At 37.5% G+C, this 24,809-nt stretch overlaps 1 protein-coding gene across 1 annotated transcript; it reads left to right on the top strand.

Annotated features, from left to right (window-relative positions):
• The first annotated feature begins 962 nt into the window (after positions 1-962).
• Positions 963-20,305, top strand: LOC6042857 (LITAF domain-containing protein). Its single transcript, XM_038264535.1, has 3 exons — positions 963-1,415; positions 19,744-20,019; positions 20,087-20,305. Exons 2-3 carry the CDS (start codon positions 19,745-19,747, stop codon positions 20,190-20,192), a joined length of 381 nt encoding a protein of 126 aa, XP_038120463.1. The 5' UTR covers positions 963-1,415; position 19,744; the 3' UTR covers positions 20,193-20,305.
• Positions 20,306-24,809: the final 4,504 nt, after the last annotated feature.

Genomic DNA, 24,809 nt, shown 5'->3' with positions numbered 1-24,809 from the left:
GGAATTTTTAGATAATGTGAAATAAAAGTTGAAAATCTCGGTTAATTAGATTTGCGAAAACAAAATCTGGAGAATTTTTCATCAAATCGCTTTCCCATCTTCAACGGTTGATAAATTATAGAATGAAATGTTTCTTTAGCTAATTCTGTCACAGCACTAAGTTTAATCGCGCCAAACATTTGATCGACATTCAATCATCATCCACCAAATCGTCGCTTTGTGCTTACTTGCCGCACGTGCTATTTTGGGCCAATGCCTCACCTTTTGACCTTCGCAAATTCCCAAAATTCGATTTCTATTCTGTGATATTCAATAAAAACCGGAAAAAACTCCGTGCATTGTTGTCACTTTTCATATGAAAGAAGTTTCAATCTTGTCGTGCTATCTTGACACAGCCTGAAAATTGATGTAAGTGCGACAATTGGCCAAAGGGAACGCGTTTGATGCTAGTACAAGCTCGACCACCGCAAACGTTGAAAAGCGACTTGCGACAAGATAGTTCGACAGCGTCAAATTGTATTGATAACAGTGCTGAAAAGAATATTTTAGTATTCAGGTGGAAAAAAAATCCACTTTTCTGCATAGTAAAGTAATACTTTTCGGTACTTTTTTGAAATTTTCCATTTATCTTGACGACAAGTCGGCAAATAGCATTCAAGCGGGCAAACATAGGTTTATCTGAAATTGTATATGAAACTGTATTCAAGTCTTTGCCAAACTTAATATTTATAGCACTCGTCATATTTATTCAACACTGCTAACCTCGTTGGACAAATGAACGACTCGTGCTGAAAAATCTACTTTTTGCACCTTGTTGCATAAACTACCATTTCAAGCGTAGCATCACTGTCGCGTCTAATTTCAAGCAAGATTGAAACATTTCAACGAAGTAGACTTGCACCCCTATGAAAACGTCAAAATAACAGCGCGCGTGACTTGTGACTTGTGACAGCCAAGCCAGCTTTCAGGCCTCAGTTTGCACTGGAGGACACGGGAAGCGAGACGTAGATTCGGACAGAAGTCAGTGGTGTTTCGCAAATACGAAAAAAAAAACGTTCTTTTGCAAAAGAGAATAAATAAAACTTGTGTGTTGGATGGAAGCACGCCAGCAGCGGACAGTGACGACGTGCTGAGCTAAAAATACAAGCAGATGAAGTCATTCACAAACACTGTCAGCGCAAGCAGAACCAGATTGGCCAGATAATCAACAAGCGCCCGTCAGTCGGTGCGTCGGTGAAACTTGTTGGGTTGTTCCGTTCCTGACCCTTTTCCTAGTGCGTGCGTTTTTCCATAAGTACCCAGTTGGGAAAGTTCTAGTTCTAGCCGTGTTAGAAAGCGGATTCTTGCTGCATCGTCAAGGACAGAAAAATCCATCAGCAGCTGCCACCACCACCTGAAGGGAATATCAATCCTAAGTGAGTTTCATGTGGGCTTCTGAATGAACTGAAAGAATGGTTTTTCTTTCTCTCTCTCTCTTTTGAATGATAACACACCCTCGCGAACTGGAATGGCCTCGAAAATGAGGTATCTTTATGGGCTTATATTTGGTTCGTTCTTGGATTTCGCTTCTGAACCAGTCCGTCAATTACGTCAGTCGTGCAGATGTGAGCGGATTTTTTACCTGATCGACCCCTGTCAGCAGGGGCTGCTTCTTCGCAGGAAAACCCCCTGCGAATGGCAAGTGGGCGAACGAAATTAACACAGTATTGTGAATTCATTACGCTCCATTCTTGGGTTGGGACGCGAAGGCGAAGCATTATCGTTCTAAACGATTCTATCATGATAAAAATCTAAGGTACAGCTATCAAAATCAGAAACTTGAAAGCAATCGTAGTACTTACAAGTTTAAGATATCTCAAAATCTAACTATTCGACGCTTAGAACTGACGCGTATGATAAAAAGGGGCAAAAGTGTACAGGTCTTTAATGATGATTTGCCATACAAAAAAAACTAAGAAATGAATGTAGTTTGATATGGATTGACTTGAATTTGAATTGAAGTCTGTCATTGACCCCAGCTCACACATTGGCATCAGCCAAGTTCAAGTTTCAACGTGTTGCTGCGCGTTTTTATTATCACATTCCAAATTATAATACAAAAAAGAGCATAAGTGGACCTCTGACGTACATAATCTCTGCCGTCAGGCGCAGGTTGACTCATCGTATGAACACGAACGTTATAGATGCCACTTCAACAGCCACAATCTGTGTAAATTTTAAGCTCTAACCTGCTGAGTAACCGGATTGCGAAATACATGGTTGTATTTGATTATAGTACAGTTGATTATGCTGTTAAGAATCATCGGATGGTGAGAATCTAAAAGATTGAATACCAAAAAAACCGGAAGGAATCTGGAACGAAAAATAAAATTATAATAATTAAAATAAGAATTGATTGTCAACGCTCCATACAAAAAAGATTTGTTTTGTATGGAAATTGTTAGTGCGTCCATCCAGGGAATTCCTGGTCTGGAATTTAGAATTTGTTGTAGAAATAGATGAACAATTATTACCTAGTAATCGATATGAATTACACAGAATTAATTTTTTTCAGCGTTAATAAAGCTTGTAAGGAAAAAACCGCATAATGCCAAGCGCTTAATATATTTTCTGTTAAATTTTATATAGGGTAGAGGACCCTGAAATCGCCCACTTTATAGTAGCAATCTAGGAAATTTGATGAGAATTTAAAGATAATTTATGGTATTTGGTTCTATATGTTGTAGAACGTTGATAAACTATTTGACAAGGTTTTTATCGTTTACATGTTCATTTTTGATAAAATTTTGCTTTTTAATAAAGTGCTCTGAAGAGCCTATTTTCGCCCCCCTAAATCCAATTTCCGCCCATTCTTGGAACCAGTTTTTGCCCACGACAAAAATCAAGAAACCATATGAAATTATGACACAAAGCTAAGCAAATATGGTCTTCACAGCATGTTCCCGAAGCTCAATTTCATTGATTTGCACATATTTTGTCGTAAAATAAATTGAAGTTCAAAAAACCCTAGGAGCTTTCTTTACAGATGTTCTACTTTTTTTTAGGTTCTTTGTATATTCTAACTAAAACCAAAACATGTTCTCACTCTCACTAAAAAAATATGACTAAACAAAATTTGTGATAGAACTGTGTCCCTATTCTCCCATGATAAGGGCACACAGTCACAATTAGCTCCATGTTGTTGTTGATTTTGTTAGGGGAGCTTTAACCCTATGGGTCATTTGCTCCCGAATTGACTCAATATAAAACTTCGAGTACCTCTTAATAAACATATTAAAGCACATGTGTAACTACTTTCCCATCCTCTGCTTAATTTGTTTTCCTCTGTACCAGTAAACTTTTTCTACATTTGAACTAGGTGTCCCATATCTTAGCTTAGGTCAATTTTTGAACTGATGTTTTTACCAAAACCCTCTAATGAATGAAACTAATTAAAATGATCATTTAACCTATAAAAATAATCTAGAATGTTCCAAATATATTTTCAAGCACATTTCGCTGCGATTAGATAAGTTTTTTATGATAAACGAAAACTGGTTCTAGATAAAATCTGAAAACACAATACTAGATTTCGCCTTGGGCGAAAATTGGATCCCATGTTTTTTCATGACCCCAGAAATCGCCCACTTTATTTTATTGAAATAACCTTTGGTAAACGTTTAAAACAGGTAAATCACTAGATTTTCATTAAATTTAGACATACAGTGAACTAATGAATTATTTACATAATTTTCGGACAAAATGAGTTGTTTTCCCTCATTAACATCATTACCCGGTGTAGACTAAATTGACAAAAATAGGGTAGAGGACCCAGAAATCGCCCACTTTATAGTGGCAATCTAGGAAATTTGATGAGAATTTGATGACAATTTATGGTTTTCGGTTCTATTTGTTGTAGAACGTTGATAAACTATTTGATTTTAAGTTTCCACAAGGTTTTTATCTTTTACATATTCATTTTTGATAAAATTTTGCATTTTAATAAAGTGCTCTGAAGAGCCTATTTTCGCCCCCCTAAATCCAATTTTCGCACACCCTTGGAACCAGTTTTCGCCCACGACAAAATCAAGAAATCAAATGAAATTATGGCACAAAGCTAAGCAAATATGGTCTCATATTGATACACAACATGTTCCCGAAGCTAAATTTCATTGATGTGCACAAAATGTACATATTATAAATTGCGGTTCAAAAATCCCAGGAGTTTTTTTTTAGATATCCTACTTATTTTGAGATTCTCTGTCTATTATTACTAAAACCAAAACATTTTCTCACTCACACTTAAAAATTTGACTGAATCAAAATTTGTGATAGAACTCATGTGTCCCTGTTTACCCAAGGGCACACAGTTACAATTAGCTCCATGTTGTTGTTGATTTTGTTAGGGAGCTTTAACCCATTTGCTCCTGAATTTACTCAATGTAAAACATCGAGTACCTCTTAATAAAAATATTAAAGCACATGTGTAACTACTTCTCTGCCTGTGTGGAACAATCGGACCGCGCACTGGACTCACAATCCAGAGGTCGCCGGTTCGAATCCCGGGGCGGACGCAAAAAATTCTAAGTGTAAATATAGGTATTCGGTGCCCTCTCCCCGTGCCCATACCTTCACACTTAGGAGACCCGGGAGGCGGAGTCTTGTCGCAAAAAGAACGATACACGCCTGTGAATCCGTTGACGAAACCGCAAGGTTTAAGAGGGCCACATTATAAGGTGTTACGTCGATTCCGTAACTACTTCTCCATCCTCTGCTTAATTTGTTCTCCTATGTACCAGTAAACTTTTACAACATTTGAACCAAAACTCCTTATGAATGAAAATTATTTAAATAATTATTTAACCTTAAAAAATAATCTAGAATGTTCCAAATATATTTTCAAGCACACTTCGCTGCGATTAGAAAAGTTTTTATGGCAAACGAAAACTGGTTCCAGATAAAATCTTAAAACACAATACTAGATTTCGCTCTGGTCGAAAATTGGATCGAATGTTTTTTCATGACCCCAGAAATCGCCCATTTTATTTTATTGAAATAACCTTTGGTAAACGTTTAAAACAGGTAAATTACTAAATTTCCATGAAATTCAGACATACAGTGAACTAATGAATTATTCATTCACATTATTTTCGAACAAAATGAGTTGTTTTCCCTCATTAACATTATTACCCGCTGTAGTCTAAATTGACAAAAATATGGCGGCTGCAGTAAGGCTTTTTTTGAAAAGCTTATAAAAACTTAATAAACAATAGAAATTCATTGGGAAAGTTTCAATTAGTACTAGAAATGAATGAATATGTAAACCTGCATAATAAATTCAACCAAAAAACGGTATGAGTTTGCTAAATACAGATTAAATCCAGTAGGTGGGCGAAAACTGGAGCAGGGCGAAAACTGGGTCCCCTACCCTATGGCGGCTGCAGTAAGGCTTTTTTGAAAAGCTTATAAAAACTTAATATTTTTTATAAATTCATTAGGAAAGTTTCGATTAGTATTAGAAATGAATGAATATGTAAACTTGCATAAAAAAAATCAACCAAAAATGGTGTAAGTTTACTAAATACATATTAAATCCAGTAGGGGGGCGAAAACTGGAGCAGGGCGAAAACTGGGTCCTCTACCTTTTTGAAAAGACTGCAGTCTCGTGGGTACTTTATATGTTTATTCATGAATCTAAATTGAAAAAAAAATTAAATCATATACAATTACAAAATGATGAAACTCCGACAAATATATGGGTGCAATTAATTTATCAGAATCATAATGATACCACCCAGTGAGAATTCGATCTAAAGCTTCGAATCTTTTTAGGGTTAAACCTCGAATGCCATTTTTTTTTTATTTCATAGGGACACTATGCACTATGGGGTATTTCCATATAAGCGAGCGGCCAAAAATATTTTTTTGCTTTTTTTTTGTGACTTTTTTGTGTTGTTTGTACTTAGTATAATGAAAACAAATGAATTTTGATATTTTTCCAAAAAAAAGTTTAATTTTCGATTTTTTCATATATTTGAGGCCACATGCATTAAAGTGGTGAATTTTAATATTCTTGCTCTGTCTATTTGATGCCCGGAATGGCGGTTTATGCTATGTTAAAGTTTCTGATTTCCGTTCAATCTCCCTCCCCTTCTTCTTGAGTTAAAATCCACCTCTCTTTGAAGACCCCACCCCCCCCCCTCCCTCTCCGATTAAAGTTTGATTTTTGCGGTGTTTTAGAATTTTAGACGGTTTATTTTATGGAACATTGTATGGATTCTCGTCCACGTTTTTTGTTGATCCACTTGCAAAATTCACGTTTTCCACGATAAATTCTTCTAAATCAAAATCACTATGTAACCGATTGTCGTTAGATTACTTAAAATATGAACTTCTTCTATGGGATTTTGTATACCTCGTTTTGAAGCTACAGAACAACATGCGTAGTTTTTCCTCTGTGGTTTTTCCCTGAGTTGATCATGTGATGGTTCTGCAATGTTGTAATTCTTACAAATATACTCGAAAGCAGTTCTCACGTTTTCAGAATAGTGCATCTGCTTCGTTATATCGTACAGGGACACTACGGTATTATTATCCATACTTTCAAAAGAACACAACAACGAACTGATATGAATATTCGACGAATCGTTTCTGTAAAATACTTAGAATAGGAATTTCTAATTTTATTAAACGTACTAAGGGTACCAACAAAGTCATGAATATCAAATCAATTTCAAAACATACATAGCAGGTACGTCATTTCTGCCTCCGCAGGTAAATAATGTGATTTTAACCAAGCGTATACGCGAAATCATTAATTTTCTTGCATGAATCAAAATGTTCAAAATGGCATAACTCAAAAAGTGCACATAAGTGCACTTTGAAATTTGGAGACAAGTTAGGACATGGTTCAAATTTTAAGCTGCAAAATTTTCAGATCGCACAAATGCACACAAAAAAAGTACTCCATTAACAAAGTTGAAAAAAACTAAATTTTGAATAAAAATCCATCTTCTTGATTTTTATAAATTTTTTTAGCCTGTAAAAGTGTGTTTTGTAAAATGTTATTGAAAAGTTGAATCAATTACCTTTCTGAATATATATAATGATGCAGGAAAAAATACATAAACAGCTACACAGTACAACTATGAAAAATAATCATTTTTTTTGTCAAAAAACATGTTTTTTCTTACCATTTTCGCCTTTGAAGGTCTGCAATTCAGTGAATTTTGAACCTACAACTTTCAAACTCCGGATTTTTCTTAGTTAGAATGTTTTTTTTTCGAAAAAAAATACCAAAAAAATAATTAGAGTATGTCGGTTTATCGATTTATGGCCGCCTGAAACCCCATAGTGCTATGGATCGCAAGATAACTATATTTAACTTAGCAAAACATACTGGATTGAAATTATTAGAAAAAATAAAGGGTACTTAACTTAAATAAATATGTTTAGATGTTGAACTTTGTCGAACAATTTTGAGAAGCCAGAAAGAACACTTTCACGCGCAGCGTAAAACGCGCAAGCGTAAATGTGCTGGCGTTTATGCTTCGACTTGACAATTTGTCGATCTTTCGAGCGAGAACGAGCCGGGACTTCGAATTTGATATTCAGTATTTGATTATGTATAAAACCAAAAATTTAATAGGATAAAATAGAGCAAAAATAAGACGTAAAACACCAATATGGCCATATCTCTGGAAATGAAAAAGCTTCAAATTTTGGGCCCAATAGTCCAATAGTCCGATACATCTAAAAATGGCTTTAACCACATTTATTGGTCCAAAATTGTGAATCGAAAAATAGAATGATAGACCCCACGGCTACAAATCTGAAATGAAAAAAAATGGTGGGTTCTACGAGGGGTTTTCCAATGCTGGAAGACACAAATTTTAAGAGTGGATACATACATTACACAAGTATTTCAGAAAAAGAGAGCGCATCAAAACCTTCAAATTAGTAAGAGGATGTTTTCTGGGACGATTCCCCGCCGTGCTCGATTTTTTTTTAAGATTTCTGAGAAAAGCGTTTATCCAAAAGCAAACCTTAAACCTTTCTTTTGTAAGAAAGGTAAAATATAGTATAACAGCTTGATTTAACGATGCACATCAACCAGAGCTTTTGCACTCAGATTTTTGTTATAGACATTTTAGTAGTTTCAAAACTACGAGTACCATCGACAAAGTAATTTACAACAAAATTTGACTTTTTTTACAATCACGTTGTTGCAGGATTGCTTCCTTCGTTGCTGTGCACCCTTAATTCAAGACAAAATATTCAATACCTGCATTTTACAGTACTAAAAAAAACAAATTCAAATGCCGTAAATCGGGTGACATTAGGCAAAACGTCAGCACACGCGATTACACATAACAAACATAATTCCAACGGCGAATCAAAGCGCTGGACGGATTTTTCGTGACGTGGCGATTCTGCACGAAGAATACGACCGACGCAGCCGAATGCCACCGTTGTCAGAAATTCGGACACGGTTCCAGAAACTGCAATCTTCCACTCCGGTGAGTAAAGTGCAGTGAACGCCCAGCCGCACAAAGTGCACGTCAAGTGCGCGAACCGTAGTGGAAACCACACGACGAATTTACGTGGCTGTGCCTCGCGGAAAATGTAATTCGAAACAAGGCATAAAAATTCCAAGCTCTCAGTGAGCTGGGGATGCAGTACATCGACAACTGATAAACTGTCGTTAAAATTATTTTTGTTCATAAAATTATTATTTCATAATGCATTTTGGACTAAAGTACGAATTAAAAGTTTAGACATTTTATAAGTTATAATAAAAACTATCAATAAACAAAATCAAATCATCCACTTTAACGACCCCCAGATTTTGTGTGGTATCTATTGCAAGTTTTTGCTCGAACCTAGGAGTCCAAAGGCTGGAATTGGTTCAAGTTGAAAAGAAGTTGTCTATGATCTTCCTGTCCCGATATGATTATTTTGGAAATATTTTGCATCCGTCCGGAATTTTTCCACAGCGCCAAGCTCTACAGTCGACACAAACCACATGGCGTCAGACAATATTATCGAAAAACTGGAGAAATTGAACCTTGGCGCTTTCTTCCCGAACCAGTTGCTCTAGGTATGCTCAAAGTCATTCGCGCGCCGTCGCCAATGCGCAAACGTATTTAGTGATGTTTACTTTGGTTCAGCGGCAGCAGAAATTGAAACCATACGAACGCTCTGTTTAGTCGAGACTCTCGAGAGCGTCTTCCAGAACGGAATTAAACTGTGTTTGTTTCTTCAAATTAGTAAGCCAAACAGATGTCTGGAGAATTCTCCAACGGGCCGTCAAACGATGCGCGAAGATTGCTCAGGTTCAAATCTCAAGTTTGATCGTTTCGTTCTCTTAAAAGCATGAGCTGCTATGAGTGCTTAGCTAAAATATGTGGGTGTGGGCAGTATAAGTTTAGGAAAATCGTAGGTCAGTGCTACCGTGGACTCGTTTATGAGGTACGGTTGAACTGCGTTGGTTTGACAGACCTTTTTAGAATCTTTGTTCAATAATATTTGTGAAATTCTGTCAAACCAACCAGGTCCAAACAGAAAATGGTCAAACTATCAGAGTCTTACAGTATTCTACTTTAAACCAGATTCTCTACCCCTCGCTATAATTTGTTTCAAAACGCAAACTAGCGCGAGTTCGTGCCAGCTAGGGAGCATGACCATGACCAAACACCATCATCAACATGTGTCCACGACGCGGCCCGTTGAAGGTCAGCCAAGTCTCGGAAAAATGTGACAGCACAGTTTAGGGAAAATCGATACCTCCCGAGTTTGTTTACGTTTTTTTTTTCGTTGTGTCGTCAACGCTTGGTGCCACGTTGGCGGCCACTGATGGCTGGTTCGAGTACTCTCATCAACTTTATCGGCGTTGCATCAATCAACCGGTTCACCACGTCAGTACAATCCGTCGATGACTGGGTTTAACTTGGATTAGCACTGGAGGTTATCGGGAAATCTTCTCCACATGGAAAATATTCATATCATCTGCCGTAACTTTTGTTTTGTTCATGAGCAGTTAATTATGAATAATACTAAGCGTCATTGAGCGGATTTTACTTCAAGTGATGCAAGATATCATTTTTACCGTGCATCTTATTCTCATTCTAATTGAAGTACCGTGTGTAGCTAATAATTTGATTGCGTCGTCAAAACAATGTATTCTCTGAGTGTGGAGGGTCAGCTTTGATAGCAATGAAGTTCACCGTTGTAATTTGAACTTGTTCGCTAATCAAAAGTTCGGGACCAAGGGACCATCCATAGCTAACGCAGTATCCAAATCAATCCTTATACCGATATGAGTCACGTCACGTTTGAAATTGCCACGCAGCGAAAGGGAAAGCGCGAAACACGGTGCACACTTGTGCAGGATTTCACGCGGTGTTCGCTGGGGCTTCTTCGTGCAGTTTGTTGACGTGTTTTTTTCTCTTTCGTCAGCGGTGTAATTTCCCGGCTAGCACAACAATTGTGAGCCTTATCAGTATGATGGAAGTGCATGTACGCTAGCATTTTTTTTATCTCGAACGAACACGACACTACATGGTTGATGAAATTTATCAATTTTTATACAATTTGATTGAATTTTGTGGAATATTAGAAAATACCTTGAAGATAACTTGCACTTCACCTGAACACCTGAATTCAACAGATGTTTGCTTCGTTTGCTGTCATTTTCGACCCAAGATAATTTTTAAATTTTCTTTAAAATGAGTGAAATAAGTTAAAATACGAAGATCTCGATACTTCTCGGGTGCCAGTCATTTACAGTGGAAGTGGTGGAACCAATTTGGAAGCTTTTTTTGACAAAGAACTTTGTCCTAAGGGCTCTATTCTGGTGAGGTGTCAATCCAGAAAAACGAAAAATGTCACGCGTTACGAAAATGTTGCATGCTTGGTACTGGGGAAGAGGTCTGCGACGCAACAAGGCACTGTTGCGTCACCATTTCGAGCCAATATAAACCCCACTCGATCAGCCCAAGGAAATCATTCTATCGCTGGACCAGGCTTGCCACAAATACAGATTTTTTTGGCACATACCAAACACTCAATCGAGTATAACTTTAAAGAGTAATATTCTTACCAAAAACTGAACATGCCAAAAGATGCTAATAATGTTTATCTTTTTGGCCAGTTTAACAAAAACTGCTCAAATTTATTTTAACTGTTAAAAAAAATCGTTTGTGTTTCGGGCCTGTGCTGAAAAATCTGTATTTGTGGCAAGCCTGCGCTGGACGCCGAGGAGTGAACAACAACCTGGACCTGGAAGCAGATGGCCTGAGGCCCAGAAGCAATTGGCCGAAAAGCAGCTGGCCTGGAGCAAGGAGCAGCCCAAGCGGAGACAGGCCAGCCGGAATATTTTGGCCACAAGACCCGGAGTGGCCAGAACCCTCAGGGGTGTTCCGATGGAAGGCCATACGAGACTGGACAATATGGGTATCAAACTTCTTGGATTTTGATACTGGCGATGAAAATGGCCATTTTGACAGTATTGGTAACAACCTGGAGTGGCCGGTGCCCTCAGGGAGGTTCTCCCGGGAGGACATTAACAGAACCATACGATTTTGGGCAATATGGGTATCAGACTTCTTGGTTTTCAATACTGGTAATGAAAATGGTCATTTTGACAGTATTGGCCACAACCTGGAGTGGCTGGTGCCCTCAGGGAGGTTCTCCCAGGAGGACATTTACCGAACCATATGATTTTGAGCAATTGTTCATGGCTCAACTGCGATCGTTGACGATGACGATGGAATGAAAATCGTTGGCAAAAATGCTGCCTTCACGACTCCACGGCAAAACAAAACAGCCAATCAGAGAGCGGAAAGATTTTTTGCGTGGGTCAAAGTACGCGCTTGCTTGTTCAAGGCCAACTGCGATCGTTTGACATTTGAAAGCAAAAATTTTTAATATTCGTAAACTTTTTTTTTTAAATGAAAATTTTGGGAGAAGTATTTAAATTAAATTAAACGCCAAGCGTCAAAAGCTTTAAAAATGCACAAAAAACAGTGCATGAATCATTTGAAACAATAACTCTTTCGTAAATTTTTCGTTGGCTCTGAAAAGCGCCATTTTGTTAAATTGCAGCAGAAGTTGATTCTTGTGGCCATCTTCTCGAGCGTCCATCCAAGTAGGCCTTTGTTTTTCTCCTTCGACGTTGTTTTGGCAGCAATTTCACGCACACGCTGGCGTGTTTCTTCTTCTCGGAGCTCGCTCTTGATTTCCTTCAGTCGTTGTTTTTCCGCTGCTGCTTCTGCTGCTGCTGCTACGGTGTTGTCGGTTCGAACGATGACGATGGAATGAAAATCGTTGGCAAAAATGCTGCATTCACGACTTCTTATCCCCACCAGTGCATCAAAAGCGAATGACGTAGGAATGGGATAACCGGCGCAAAGGGGCGGGGCATCCGTCACCATTCTAAGCCAATATAACCCCGCTCGGTCAACCCTGGGAAATCATTCTATCGTTGGACGCCGAGGAGTAAACAACAACCTGGACCTGGAAGCAGATGTCCTTGAGGCCCAGAAGCAGTTGGCCGAAAAGCAGCTAGCCCGGAGCTAGGAGCAGACCAAGCGGAGGCAGGCCAGCCAGAATAATTGAGAGCCACCGGAATATTCTGGCCACAAGACCCGGATTGGCCAGATTCCTCAGGGGTGTTCCGATGGAAGGCCATAATTGACTGGACAAAATGGTTATCAAACTTCTTGGATTTTGATACTGGTGATGAAAATGGCCAATTTGACAGTATTGGCTACAACCTGGAGTGGCCGGTGCCCTCAGGGAGGTTGTCCCGGGTGGACATTTAACGAACTAAACGATTTTGGGCAATATGGGTATCAAAATTCATGATTTTCAATACTGGTAATGCAAATGGCCATTTTGACAGTATTGGCCACAACCTGGAGTGGCCGGTGCCCTCAGGGAGGTTCTCCCGGGAGGACATTTACCGAACCATACGATTTTGGGCAATATTGGTATCAAATTTCATGGTTTTTGATATTGGTAATGAAAATGGCAATTTAGAAAAAGTTAACCAAAAGCTGCAGTGGCCGGTGCCCTAAAGGAAAGTTTTCCCGGGAAGACATCTATTGAATCAACGAGTTTTGGCAATATGGGTATCGCAACTCATGGTTTACAATACTGGCCATTTTGAAAAAGGTGGCAACAATCTGGAGAGGCCGCTACCTCACGATTGTTCCGATTGGGGGACAAACATCGAATTATAGAGATATCATGGTTTTTTAATACGGAGCTTAAAGAGAAATTAAACGAAAATATAAATCCAATAATGTTTTAATTTTATCTGACGCATAATTCAACAAAATTGCTTAATTTTAAAAGCTTTTCTGCTAAGTTCTTTGTCATACTGGTCATGTGTAACATAACCACCTGCACCTTTTTTTGATGGAGCATGAGAAATTTGGTCCTACGACAACGGAACAAGAAAGGCAGGCCGCAGGAACAATAATTGCGAAGTGGCCATTAACTCAAGCGTTCCTGTGGGTCAAGTTCCTGCAACATAGCATCCAGGACGGCGTTGGGGACGTGTTTGATGGCTGATCCTTACCGACAAAAACGTCAATCAAGAATAACTGACGAAGGTAGGGGTTATGATCATCGTCCAAGCACTTCAAAGTCGTGTGGTGCTTGCTGTATATCGTGCTGGATCAGGTCTACTGCCGGAAGTTCTGCTGATCAAGGCAGATTCAAGACAAGAACTCAAGAAATCTAAAGATTCATGTGGAACGTGGCGAAACGATTGGAGTGAACGAGGGAGTGAAGCTGTTTTTGAAGTTTTCGTGTTTTTGGTGAGAGCTTTCCATTATTTTTTTCAAATAACCCTTTCATCAATTCTAACATTCATACATTCCAATGAAGACAACTACGCCAATTTACTAAATACGCGGTAGGGTGTTCCGTTGGTCGTTCGCTGTGAGTTGTGGATTGCCTGCTTCTCTAATGAAGGTTCGACTGAGGGGGCATGCTTATTAATTTCTCGTCGCTCCATACCCTCAGTGACGTGATGGTAGCAAGGGCGTCTATGCGAAGTGTCCCTACACCCGCTACAAATTTCCGGCGCTTGGGGAGGGAAGAGGGAACCCATTTTGATCTATGCGCCGGTATTTGTAGCACTAAAATTCGTGCAAAAAAACTTATGCACGTGGGTGTACAGATTACGGAGTAAAAGATGATCGAATTGTTCACCTAGCGCTCACATGTGTTCCAGGACCAAGTTGCCTGCGGGTATGGGGATCATACATACATACATACATACATAATAAATACATTTTTTAATTCTATATCTCAACTATAGAATTAAAAAATGTATTTTTTTCAATATCTTATTACCGCCATTTTGGCCGCCATCTTGGATTTCAAAACTCTAAACAACTTTAGAGTAGTTCATGGGTTATACTAAAGCCAAACAATCAAAAATAAGACAACGAAAAAAAAAATTTTTTTTCGTCATTCGATTATCCGAAGTGAAATTTTACCAAGGCCTTCGGATAATCGAGTCTGAACTGTACCAGAGTTTTTCAACGGGTAAGGAATTCCCCCCTGGGATTTGAATGTCATGGGAAACGAAATAGGCGTCATCCATAAAGTTCGTCACGCTCTAGGAGGGGAGGGAGGGTTGTCGCAATTTAGACAAAGTGTGAAAAGGAGGAGAGGGGGGTACGTGAGACTGTGACGTCACGCTAGACTATTTCATTAATGAATTGAAAATTCATTCTTTAAATAAAGCTTTAATAGTTTAATGTTTGATAAAATTTACTCGCAAATCAAACACTATTTTCACAGGCTTTAAGAAACAGAGTACCAAATTTTCAACTGTTCCACAGATATGTGTTTTTTTTATTTCGGGAAAATTCTCGGGAATTTTCTCCCGGAAAAACTTGGGATGGACGCACTAATTAATTCTATATTTATTTATTTTGAGTATTTTTGATGTGTTGTTATGTCAAGTATAGACAATATAACAATCGCTTTGGCTAAAGTTTATCGTTTTTCTTTACCCAGATCAGTGGTTCTAACCCTTTTTCGTTTAATTTCCCCTTTGACTAAATTGTTAGAGAACCATTTAGCGGCTTAAAAAACATTCAAATCTTGATGCAGAATTAATTGATCAAAACATGGTTTTCTTTGTGTCGTTGAAGCATTTTAAATATCGTGATTTTGTTTTACTTTAATTAAACTTTTTAACATTGACAGTCATTGTTCCAAGAGTGAATTACACCATCTATACGAGCATATCCCTCTACAGCTATTTTTAATTTTTTTTTTATTTTGCTCGTGTTCAGGAAGTTATTTTATGCAACATTTGTTTTACGAAAAACTTTCCTTTTCTTTTTTTCATTTTTGGTATATTAATTTGTTATCTTTTTAGTTAATGTTGGTTTTTGATAGTGTTTGGCTTTTTCTACCACCTGCTATTTTTACCTGTTGTCTTTATAGATTTTCACGTGTTTACAGCCACTTTTTCAATTCGTTGCCTGTTTTCTTAATTTCTTTTATAGAACGATCAGAAATTCCCCACGAAAACAACATGAAAAAAACCAAAAGTGCTCGGGTCAGGCTCAAAATTTTTCTGGAGGTCCTTTGGCCGATATAATTAGACAAGTTTTTTTTGTTTGGTCGTTAAAGTGACCTACGCCGTGGAAGGGTGGTCCGAAACATTGTGATTAACGTCGATTTTTGCAAAAAAACACTTTAACCCTTTCAATCCTGAATTTTCAAAAAAATAATATTTTTTTAGTTAATGATGTGAAAATGATTCTTACGACCATACGAAAATTATAGGCTAGTTTTGGAATTTTTCATTTTTGACACATCAGGCCTGAAAGGGTTAAAAAAGTATATCCCCGTCATTTCCACCGATTTAAGCTGTCCTATCGAGAAATTAAAAGTGAGAGTGTGTACAACATGGAGTTAAACGTTCTGTGAAGATTACCATGGCACTTTGAAAAGTTTATCTCGATGTTGCTCGCACACACTCTCACTTATAATTTCTCGATAGGCAAATGCAAGGTGATAAGTTGGCCTTTCAAAGAAAAATAGTAAAAAGTTTAAAAAATTTAGCCTAAAAAAGTCGTATAAAACATTAAAATGCTGTCTTAACGGTGTCTGGGCTAAAGAGCCTACGTCTGAAAATATTTTTTTCGGATTCCTCAGACAGTCTCACGTTACATACTAAAAGATGGGAGAGTTCATTCTAAGATAAGATTTTTTTAAAATAAAATCCAGATTTTCGACGCGCCGCGCGCATAATCGAAAACAATACGAAATTGTCAAATAATCAACTATTTTCAATAAAACTGCGATAAATTTATAACTGCAGCGATGACATGTTTGGGTACTAACATTTTCGTGATTGAAATACCCGTAAACCGTAATTGAAAGGTACCCAAACATGTTTTAGATCATTCCAGGTCAACTGAGTACACTTTTGGACTCGACCTTCACCGATTTGGACCAAACTTGGAGGGAACGTCCATCTGTTGATAGTAAACAGAAATCCCAAGTTTGGTGCTGATTGGACCATCCCTCTATTTTTGGCACCGCCCTCTTTTTTGACGATTTTCTAAAAAAACTTTTTTCCTTTTAATTATAACTTTGCAACTATTTGAGCAAAAGACTTTCTACAGGTTGCCTTTTATAGAAAATTGTCCAAAAAATCGATAAAAATAAAATTTTATCCCTTAAATGCCCTTTAATATTATATTTTACCGTTTTAAGTATTAATAATCAGTTTTGACCAATTCCTTTTATTTTTATTTGTTTTATTTTATCATTATCGTGTTCCCCGGAAAATTTTACATAAAAATCAATGACCTCAAACTAAAATGAACTTTGGCGAAATGCAGCGATTTTACTGAAAAAAGTTTTCACTCTGTCCTATGAATTCAAATCCGAAATAAGTTTCTCACATATAAAAACCGAACTATGCGGGATTCTTCCCTTTTTGTTGAAAAGTACACCATGTACTTCCGAGTGCTGCGTAAAATTAGACTTTTTTCAGTAAAATCGCTGTATCTTGCCAAAAGTTCATTTTAGTTTGAGGTCTACATTGATTATTATGTAAAATTGTGCGGGGAACTCGATGGTGATAAAATAAAACAAATAAAAACATAAGGAATTGGTAAAACTGTTTTTAATACTAAAAACGTTAAAGTATAATATTATTAGGCACTTAAGGGTTGAAATTTTATTTTTATCGAATTCCTTGGACAATTTTCTATAAAGTGCAACCTGTAGAAAGTCTTTTGCTTAAGTATTTGCAACGAAATGATTAAAAGAAAAACAAAGTTTTTTAGAAAATCGTCAAAAAAGAGGGCGGTGCCAAAAATACATGCTGTTGATAAGGGAAACATCATTTGATCGTTGAAGCGTATAACCGGTTGTGTTGATAGGATATTACGGTCCTGTTCAGCAACGGAGAAGGACAACCATGGGTGGTCTCTCATGCTCATGCTCATGCGCATGCTCAAAAAAGAGGGCGGTGCCAAAAAGAGAGGGATGGTCAAATCAGCACCAAACTTGGCATTTCGGTTAACTATCGATAGATGAACGTTCCCTCCAAGTTTGGTCCAAATCGGTGAAGGTCTATGTCATTTACCCTGCTAACCATAAACACTAGTTGGATGGTTGCAATGATTTTGTAATCTTGGAGTTTTGTAAACCTAAAAGAACTTCAAATTTTAGATCAAAACGCCCAAAAAGTGACTTTTGCTTTTAACTTACCCAAACTTTTTTTTTACTTTATTTATTTCAAATTCATAATTTTGGCCCTAAAACTTGTCAAAACCTCGAATATTAGCTTTATTGATTAAAATTAGGTATTTAAAAGGCCTATGCGCACCTTTGCCCCGTACTACTCTAACTATCAGGCTTTATGGCAACTATTTTTTTTTAGAAAAGGAGCTATTCCACCGTTTTCTAACCAGGGCTGCGGAGTCGGGTCATATTTCAAACGACTCCGACTCCGACTCTGGCTTTCTCAGATTAGCCGACTCCGACTCCGACTCCGGCTCCGGCTTTCAACAAATGGTTGACTCCGACTCCGACTCCGACTCCGGCCAACCAACTCTAGCCGACTCCGACTCCGACTCCAGCTTTCAACAAATGGTTGGCTCCGACTCCGACTCCACATATTTTTAAATGTTTCATAAGTTAGTTAACTATTATCAGTTAATTATTTTTAAAACATTGATAAATTGGATTATTTAAATACTCTCTAAGCGTCATGTTTTTCTCAAGAAAAATAAATTAAGTAAAAGTAAAGTAAAGTAAACGGAAAAAAGATTCTAGGTTACAAGTTTTATACGTTATGGAAACAGAAATCAAAAAATATCTTCAGTTTTAGAGGCATTTTGAGAAGAACAGTTTTGTAAGTAAATTTGGATTTATTGCTTAACCTCAAATTTGAAAATATTTTTTTCAAAGCTAATAAATATAAACATTAAATTGTTATTTTTGAATAATAACTAAAAGAAACCTGGCCTTAAAGATCTATTGAACAATAAAATTCAATTTGTTCACTTTTAGGCTGAAGTTTGTAAGAAGCACAGTGACAGGCACCTTGTTTTTTTTTAATGACAATTTTGAACGAAACATTTTTTATTTAGTTTTTTTTAAGACGTACATGGACATCACGCCATGGCTGAAGGAGATTATTATTGCAAATCAATGTAACTAAACAATTTCTTCGTGGAAAGGACGCTTAAGATGTCCTTTTCAAATATCTGTGACATGGAAAATATTTAACCCTGGAAATTTCTAATTTATTTTAATTTTAAAATTTTACATACTTTAAAAAGGAGGTTCACGATACTTCGTGAAACCTAAAATGAAGCTTTATGAATGATCTTGCGCCTCCATCAAAATATATGAAAAACCTTAAAATATAATAAAAAAACAAATATACACAAGTAAAATATTTTCTAGGTCACAAATATTTTACTTTGTTAAGGTACATTGATTTGCAATGATTATCACCTTCCGTCATAATGGCGTGGGACATACAGTTTTAGAAAATTCGTACTAGTTGATAATATTTTGATTCTGTTTTTTATTTATAATATTTGAAAAATAAATTAAAATCCTATATTTTGTTCTATACATTTTTTTATTAGTATATTTTTGTACTGAATTCTTGAGATTTGTTCAACGATAATTTGCAACGATATCAAAATAGTTTACCTAAAATCAACATCAACAATCAATGATTATTTCAAAGTTTGTTTCAACTTCTTTTGATATTTTTTGATAGCTTCAATTATTTTAAATGCAACACTTTGATTTTCTTGTACTCATAGTGTAATAACACAATTAGAGCTTTTCAATCACAATAAAAAGCTTCAATAACATAATGGCATCTGATAAATCAATTAAAAATAAAAGATATTTTTTAAATTAAGCTGTTTTATAGGAAATACTGAATAATAAAAAAACATATTTTTTGTTGAATTTAAGATAACTTCGGCTCCGACTCCGACTCCAGGTTATCAGAAATTTTAAGCTCCGACTCCGACTCCGACTCCAGCTCTTAAAATTTAGCCGACTCCGGCTCCGACTCCGACTCCAGCTGTTCGAGTTTTGACGACTCCGACTCCGACTCCTGGTCCCCAAAAAGACCCGACTCCACCGACTCCGGCTCCGACTCCACAGCCCTGTTTCTAACGCATCCTGTAATGTTTCAACTCGAACTTTTTCTCAAAATCCCCCCTTTCCGTTATCTTTTTCCAGAATGAGCAAGGAAGCCCCGCCGGCGTACGGTTTCATACCGCCCCAGTCGGCTCCGCCCAGCTATGCACAGGCCGTCGGTGGCGTTCCCCCGGCTAGTCCCTTCGTGCCGAACGTGCCCCAGCCAACGGGGCCGGCCATCATCACCACCGTGGTTCCCGTTGGCCCCCAGACGACGCACATGATCTGTCCCAGCTGCCACTCGGAGATCAACACCCAAACCACCACGTCGCCCGGCCTCATCGCGTACGTTTCCGGCTTTCTGATTGCACTTTTTGGGTGAGTTTATTGCGATTTTGCCTATCTCTGCTTTAAATACTGATAACGACTCCATTTTCTCTTTTAGTTGCTGGCTCGGCTGCTGTCTGATTCCGTGCTGCATCGACGAGTGCATGGACGTGCATCACTCGTGCCCCCACTGCAAGGCCTATCTCGGACGACATCGACGATAAGCGGGAATTCCTTGAGCCCGTTTGATTGCGTTGGCGATTCCATCTCAAATCGAAGGGCACCATCTCTGCCAAGTCCCGCGTTTCGTTTTCGAGAAAAAAAAAAACAAACAAAATCACGATTGAGAGTGCATCACATTGCGAATGTTTCCAGAAGCAAAACAAAAATTACCCATAACACTGACAAAAAAAGCATCACGATACGAATAATCCAAGAAACAACACTAACAAGAGTCTAGTGTAATCGCTAGAACAGCAGCTAGGTGTTGTCTAACTTTTTTTTTGTCACGGTCGTGTGTCATAGAGGCGCTAAGCGTTACCCGCCGAAACGGCGGCGCCGTTACAGCTTACAGTCAGAACGGATACTGAACGTTTTAAATCTCGTTTTTTTTGGCAATTAGTTTGCTCTGTTTAGTTAGATTTTTAAATTCAGATGAGCCATACCGATAGGTGATCGATTAGCAGGCATTTCGATGGAATGAAAGTTTTTCCATGCGATCTAACAGAATTCACAATAATTATGTTTCTGGAGAATAGTGCCTCATCTGAGTTGGTGGTACGAATTAGAAGCCTAACATTTTTTTTAATACTAAGCGACAGCAGCGAGTGGTTAGTTTAAGTTTTATATTAAACTCGATTTGACTAATTTGTGATGTCATCCAATCCGTCTTCATTTTTTTTGCGTTTTTCTGACAATATTCACAATTATTATCTTGAACCCTTATACATGTAATATTTGTAGTCTTGTAATATTGTTATTAAATTCGCTGCTGATAAATATTCAATAAAACCAAAAATAATTTTAATGTAAACGAAAAAAGCGTTGATTTAATTCTAAAATAACAATTCGGCCCCAAGATGTGATGACTCCAACTCAAGCTCTTCAAAAATATCCAACTGTCCAGACTCCTTTCGAATGTAATGCCGAATCTATCTTCAAATCCTCAAAAATTTCGTCTCCGACGACCAACTCCACCAATAGTTTTTAACAAAAATAACGAAAAATTAGTTACGTGATTTATGAACGGTACCTTACACACACTTCAAAGAATGCAACATTTCAAAGCATATCTAGAGAAGTTTCAGGTTCAGATAAGATTCAAACCTTAGCACAGCAGTGAAACATTTCAAATAGGGCGTCCGGTTTCCCAGGGAACTGGGAAATAGTTTTCAAAATTATAGTGATTTTTTAGAGTATTTTTACAAAAGGTCTCATGCGCCATGGGTTTTCTATGCTGATTGGACCTTTTGAAAAAGTTAGCTTGAGTTGATATATTTTGGTGGATTTGCTGTAAACTTTCGATTGGTTTATTTTGACTACACATGTCAGTTGAATTTCGCAATAATGTTTTCAATATCCAATAAGCCGTAGAAAACATTAGTTTATTTCTCTGGTTTGAATTAAATTGGTTAAAATATTTTTAAAGTTTTTGTCACCATTCCTTCAAAATCGGCCCGAAAAATCAGGGGGCGGTAAGCGGAAGATCATGGGTTCGATTCCCATCTGATCCAAGCTTCCATCGGATGGGGAAGTAAGACGTCGGTCCCGGCCTTGGTTGTTGTTAGGCCGTTAAGTCATTCCAAGTGTTGGAGTCGTCTCCACGTTATAAGTACAAGCAACACACCAGACTAAGCGTGCTCGGGTGGAATCGCTTGCGGCGGTTGGACTCGCAATCCAAAGGTCGTCAGTTCGAACCCCAGAAGGGAAGGTTCCTTGGAGTAAACATAGGTTTGGGTGCTCTCCTCATTCAAGCCTTTGGACTCCTAGGTTTGAGCAGAAACTTGCAATAGAGACCACAAAAGGACTGGAGGGTCGTTAAAGTGGATGGTTTGATTTTGTTTTTTTTTTTTTATTGATTTCGAAATGTCAAAAAAGTTTATTTTGCCTTTATCATATGATTACTCTTGATTCCAAAATTTCGAAATTCTGAACATTTATTTTCCTTAGCAAAAAATGGCTACAACTTAAAAATGCCACACCTTCGAAAAAAACTCATTCTCGGTTGCGTATCTGGTTTTGCTCCTCTAATGATTTTTGAATTTTTGTTTGAATTATGTTTAACTCTTTAACTAACCCTAACGCAGCCAGTCTTTTGAGGGCATTCTGTAGAATGCCATAGGTTGATTACCGCCTAGCATCTTCTTGTCATTATTAATATTTGCAGTGCCCCTTTGCATTAGATTGCGTTAAAACATTATAAACGTTAAAGTGGTCAAAATCATATCTTCGGTATCAAATTAAACACCATCCTGAACTCTACCGCGAAAAAAACTTGTTTAATCCCTTTAAGGTGGTAGATGGTGTCTATCACTGTTGGGGCAATGACTGTCAATTATGGTTCTGAATTTTTGGGTCCAGAGATAGTAAATTGAAATGAAAAAAATAATCACTACATGTAAAATGGTTCTACAAACAATACAAAGTAAACCATTTTTTGATTGAAACATTCTGAATCAAGATTTGATTTTTTTCTAAAACAAACATGGCCGCCTAATGGCCGATCGGGAATGATGCCTTCCAGAGCTTTAACTTCAATGATTCAATGAGATACAAAAAGGTCAGTTTCCTGTTCAAGGATCAGAAATCCCTCACTCATCTCCGAACGAATCTTTGCCGACTGAAGCTACCTGGTCAATCGCTTCATACAGCGAGAGTTGACTCTCTCTACCTATGTATATATTGAAGGGACCGTCGAAAACGAGAGGTATCAAATTATCGAGAAATCAAAAGTGAGAGTGTGTGCGTGCAACATGGAGTTAAACTTTTCAAAGTGCCATGGTAAACTTCACAGCAACTTCACAGAAAGGTTAACTCCATGTAGAAGATTTGGTAGCTCAATAGAACGAAAAAGTCAAAGTATGCATTTGAATGTTGTTGTTGTTGTTATTTTATTTATTTCCGGCAGCTTTAACCTTTCGGTCATTCGCTGCCCATGCATTTGAATGGTTTGAGAAATTATTTATTTAAGCTATAAACTTACCACCAATAGCACCGCCTCGAGTAAGCACGCAAATTTATGCCACTTACTAACCAAAAAGATCAAATTTAATGCACTTTTGATCATAATTTCTATTTTGCGAGACCATTTCTCATCATTTTGATGGCACACACATCCCCACGCAAGATGAGAGCTTAACTGCTTAACGAAAGTCACCATCAATACTTTTTCAATTGCGCCAACGTTTTCAAAGCGCTTAAGATATGAAATTGCTTCCAACTTTCGGCAACATGTTCTATTGCACATTAGTTAGTCACTCACTTGAAAAATAATCCCGAAACATGTAAATAATTGGAGAGAGGGATGACTGTACATTAGGGTGCCCAGAATGTGGGACTTTTTCTCAAAACCTCGCTCCACAAGCTGAATATTGTTCCTTGAGCTATTTTAGGACTCTGGGCCAAATATGAGCAAAATCGGTCAACATTTATCCATTGACACTCGGAGGTGAAGTTTGTATGGGAAAAATCGAAAAAATGTATGAAAACCCCTATTTCCTCACGTTTTGGTCTGCAAGGCGCGCTACTTCCATCCAAATATTCTCAAAAGTGAGATTCTTTTTGGAAATTTAATGCTCTACAACTTTGTAGAACATGCCAAAGCTGTAAAACTCGATCCTGAAAAGTTATTGCGATTTAAAAAAGTCATTTTTATATGAAACACATTTTTTTCGGCAACTTTAGGCTAGAGTATCATTGGGTTTATCCTGACCAAATTCGCTCAAAGTTTACACAGATGCTTAAAATAACCTGAAAAACTGTTTTCCGCAGGGGGTCATTTTTTCTGGGCACCCTACTGTACATTGATTTGTAACACAGCCAGGGTTGCGAATGAGCGAGCGCTCACGGAAGGTTTGCTCGCTCCAGCTGGAGCGCGAGTTTTTATCAGGTAGCTCGTGCTCGCTCACGCTCACCGGAGCGTTTTGCGCTCACGTGAGCTGGTGAGCCAAAGTAGGTAGTTATTTTTTCCTGTTGAAGCATCTGCCTGTTTGAAACGAAGTTTCCAGAACTATCTCAGCACAGGCAGGAAAAACAAACAAGAAAGTGGTCGAACAAACAAAAGTAAGCAATGAAATGGATTTGGTCAGCGAACCGAAATTTACGTTCTATTTAAAATCTAGACATTTTTCGAACAATTAACAAAAAACTAAATTCATAATGTAAACATTCATTGACGTGAAGAGATGCACTGTTTGTTCACAAATCAAATCCATATTGGACCATAGTGTATTGTTGTTATGTACAAAAAAATGACAATTTATGTATATTTTATTTTTTTTTAAATAATCTTTTAAACAGTTACAATCATTCATGATCAAAAAATCATATATAACTTGTAATTGAATATTTTCAGAGGTTTGGTTACGGAAGTGTTGAATAAAATCCACTTGTTGGAAAAAGAGCCAACTTTTTTTGTGGTGAAAAATATTGACAATTTATTTGATTTGAGTCAAAAGGGGTTTTTCAACCATTAGTAATTTTGAGGCTAATATTTAAAAATAGAACTGTTTCAAAAATGTTACCCTATTTTCTGAAATGTCTGCCAAATAAAGACTAACCTTAAGAAATGATCATCCGTTTCTTATCATTGAATCATTTAAAGATTTAATAAACGGAATAAC

Source organism: Culex quinquefasciatus, chromosome 3 (assembly GCF_015732765.1).
Source record: "Culex quinquefasciatus strain JHB chromosome 3, VPISU_Cqui_1.0_pri_paternal, whole genome shotgun sequence".
Classification (NCBI taxonomy): Eukaryota; Metazoa; Arthropoda; class Insecta; order Diptera; family Culicidae; genus Culex; species Culex quinquefasciatus.
Note: the sequence above shows the minus strand (reverse complement) of the source record. Positions and strands in the feature narration are given on the sequence as shown.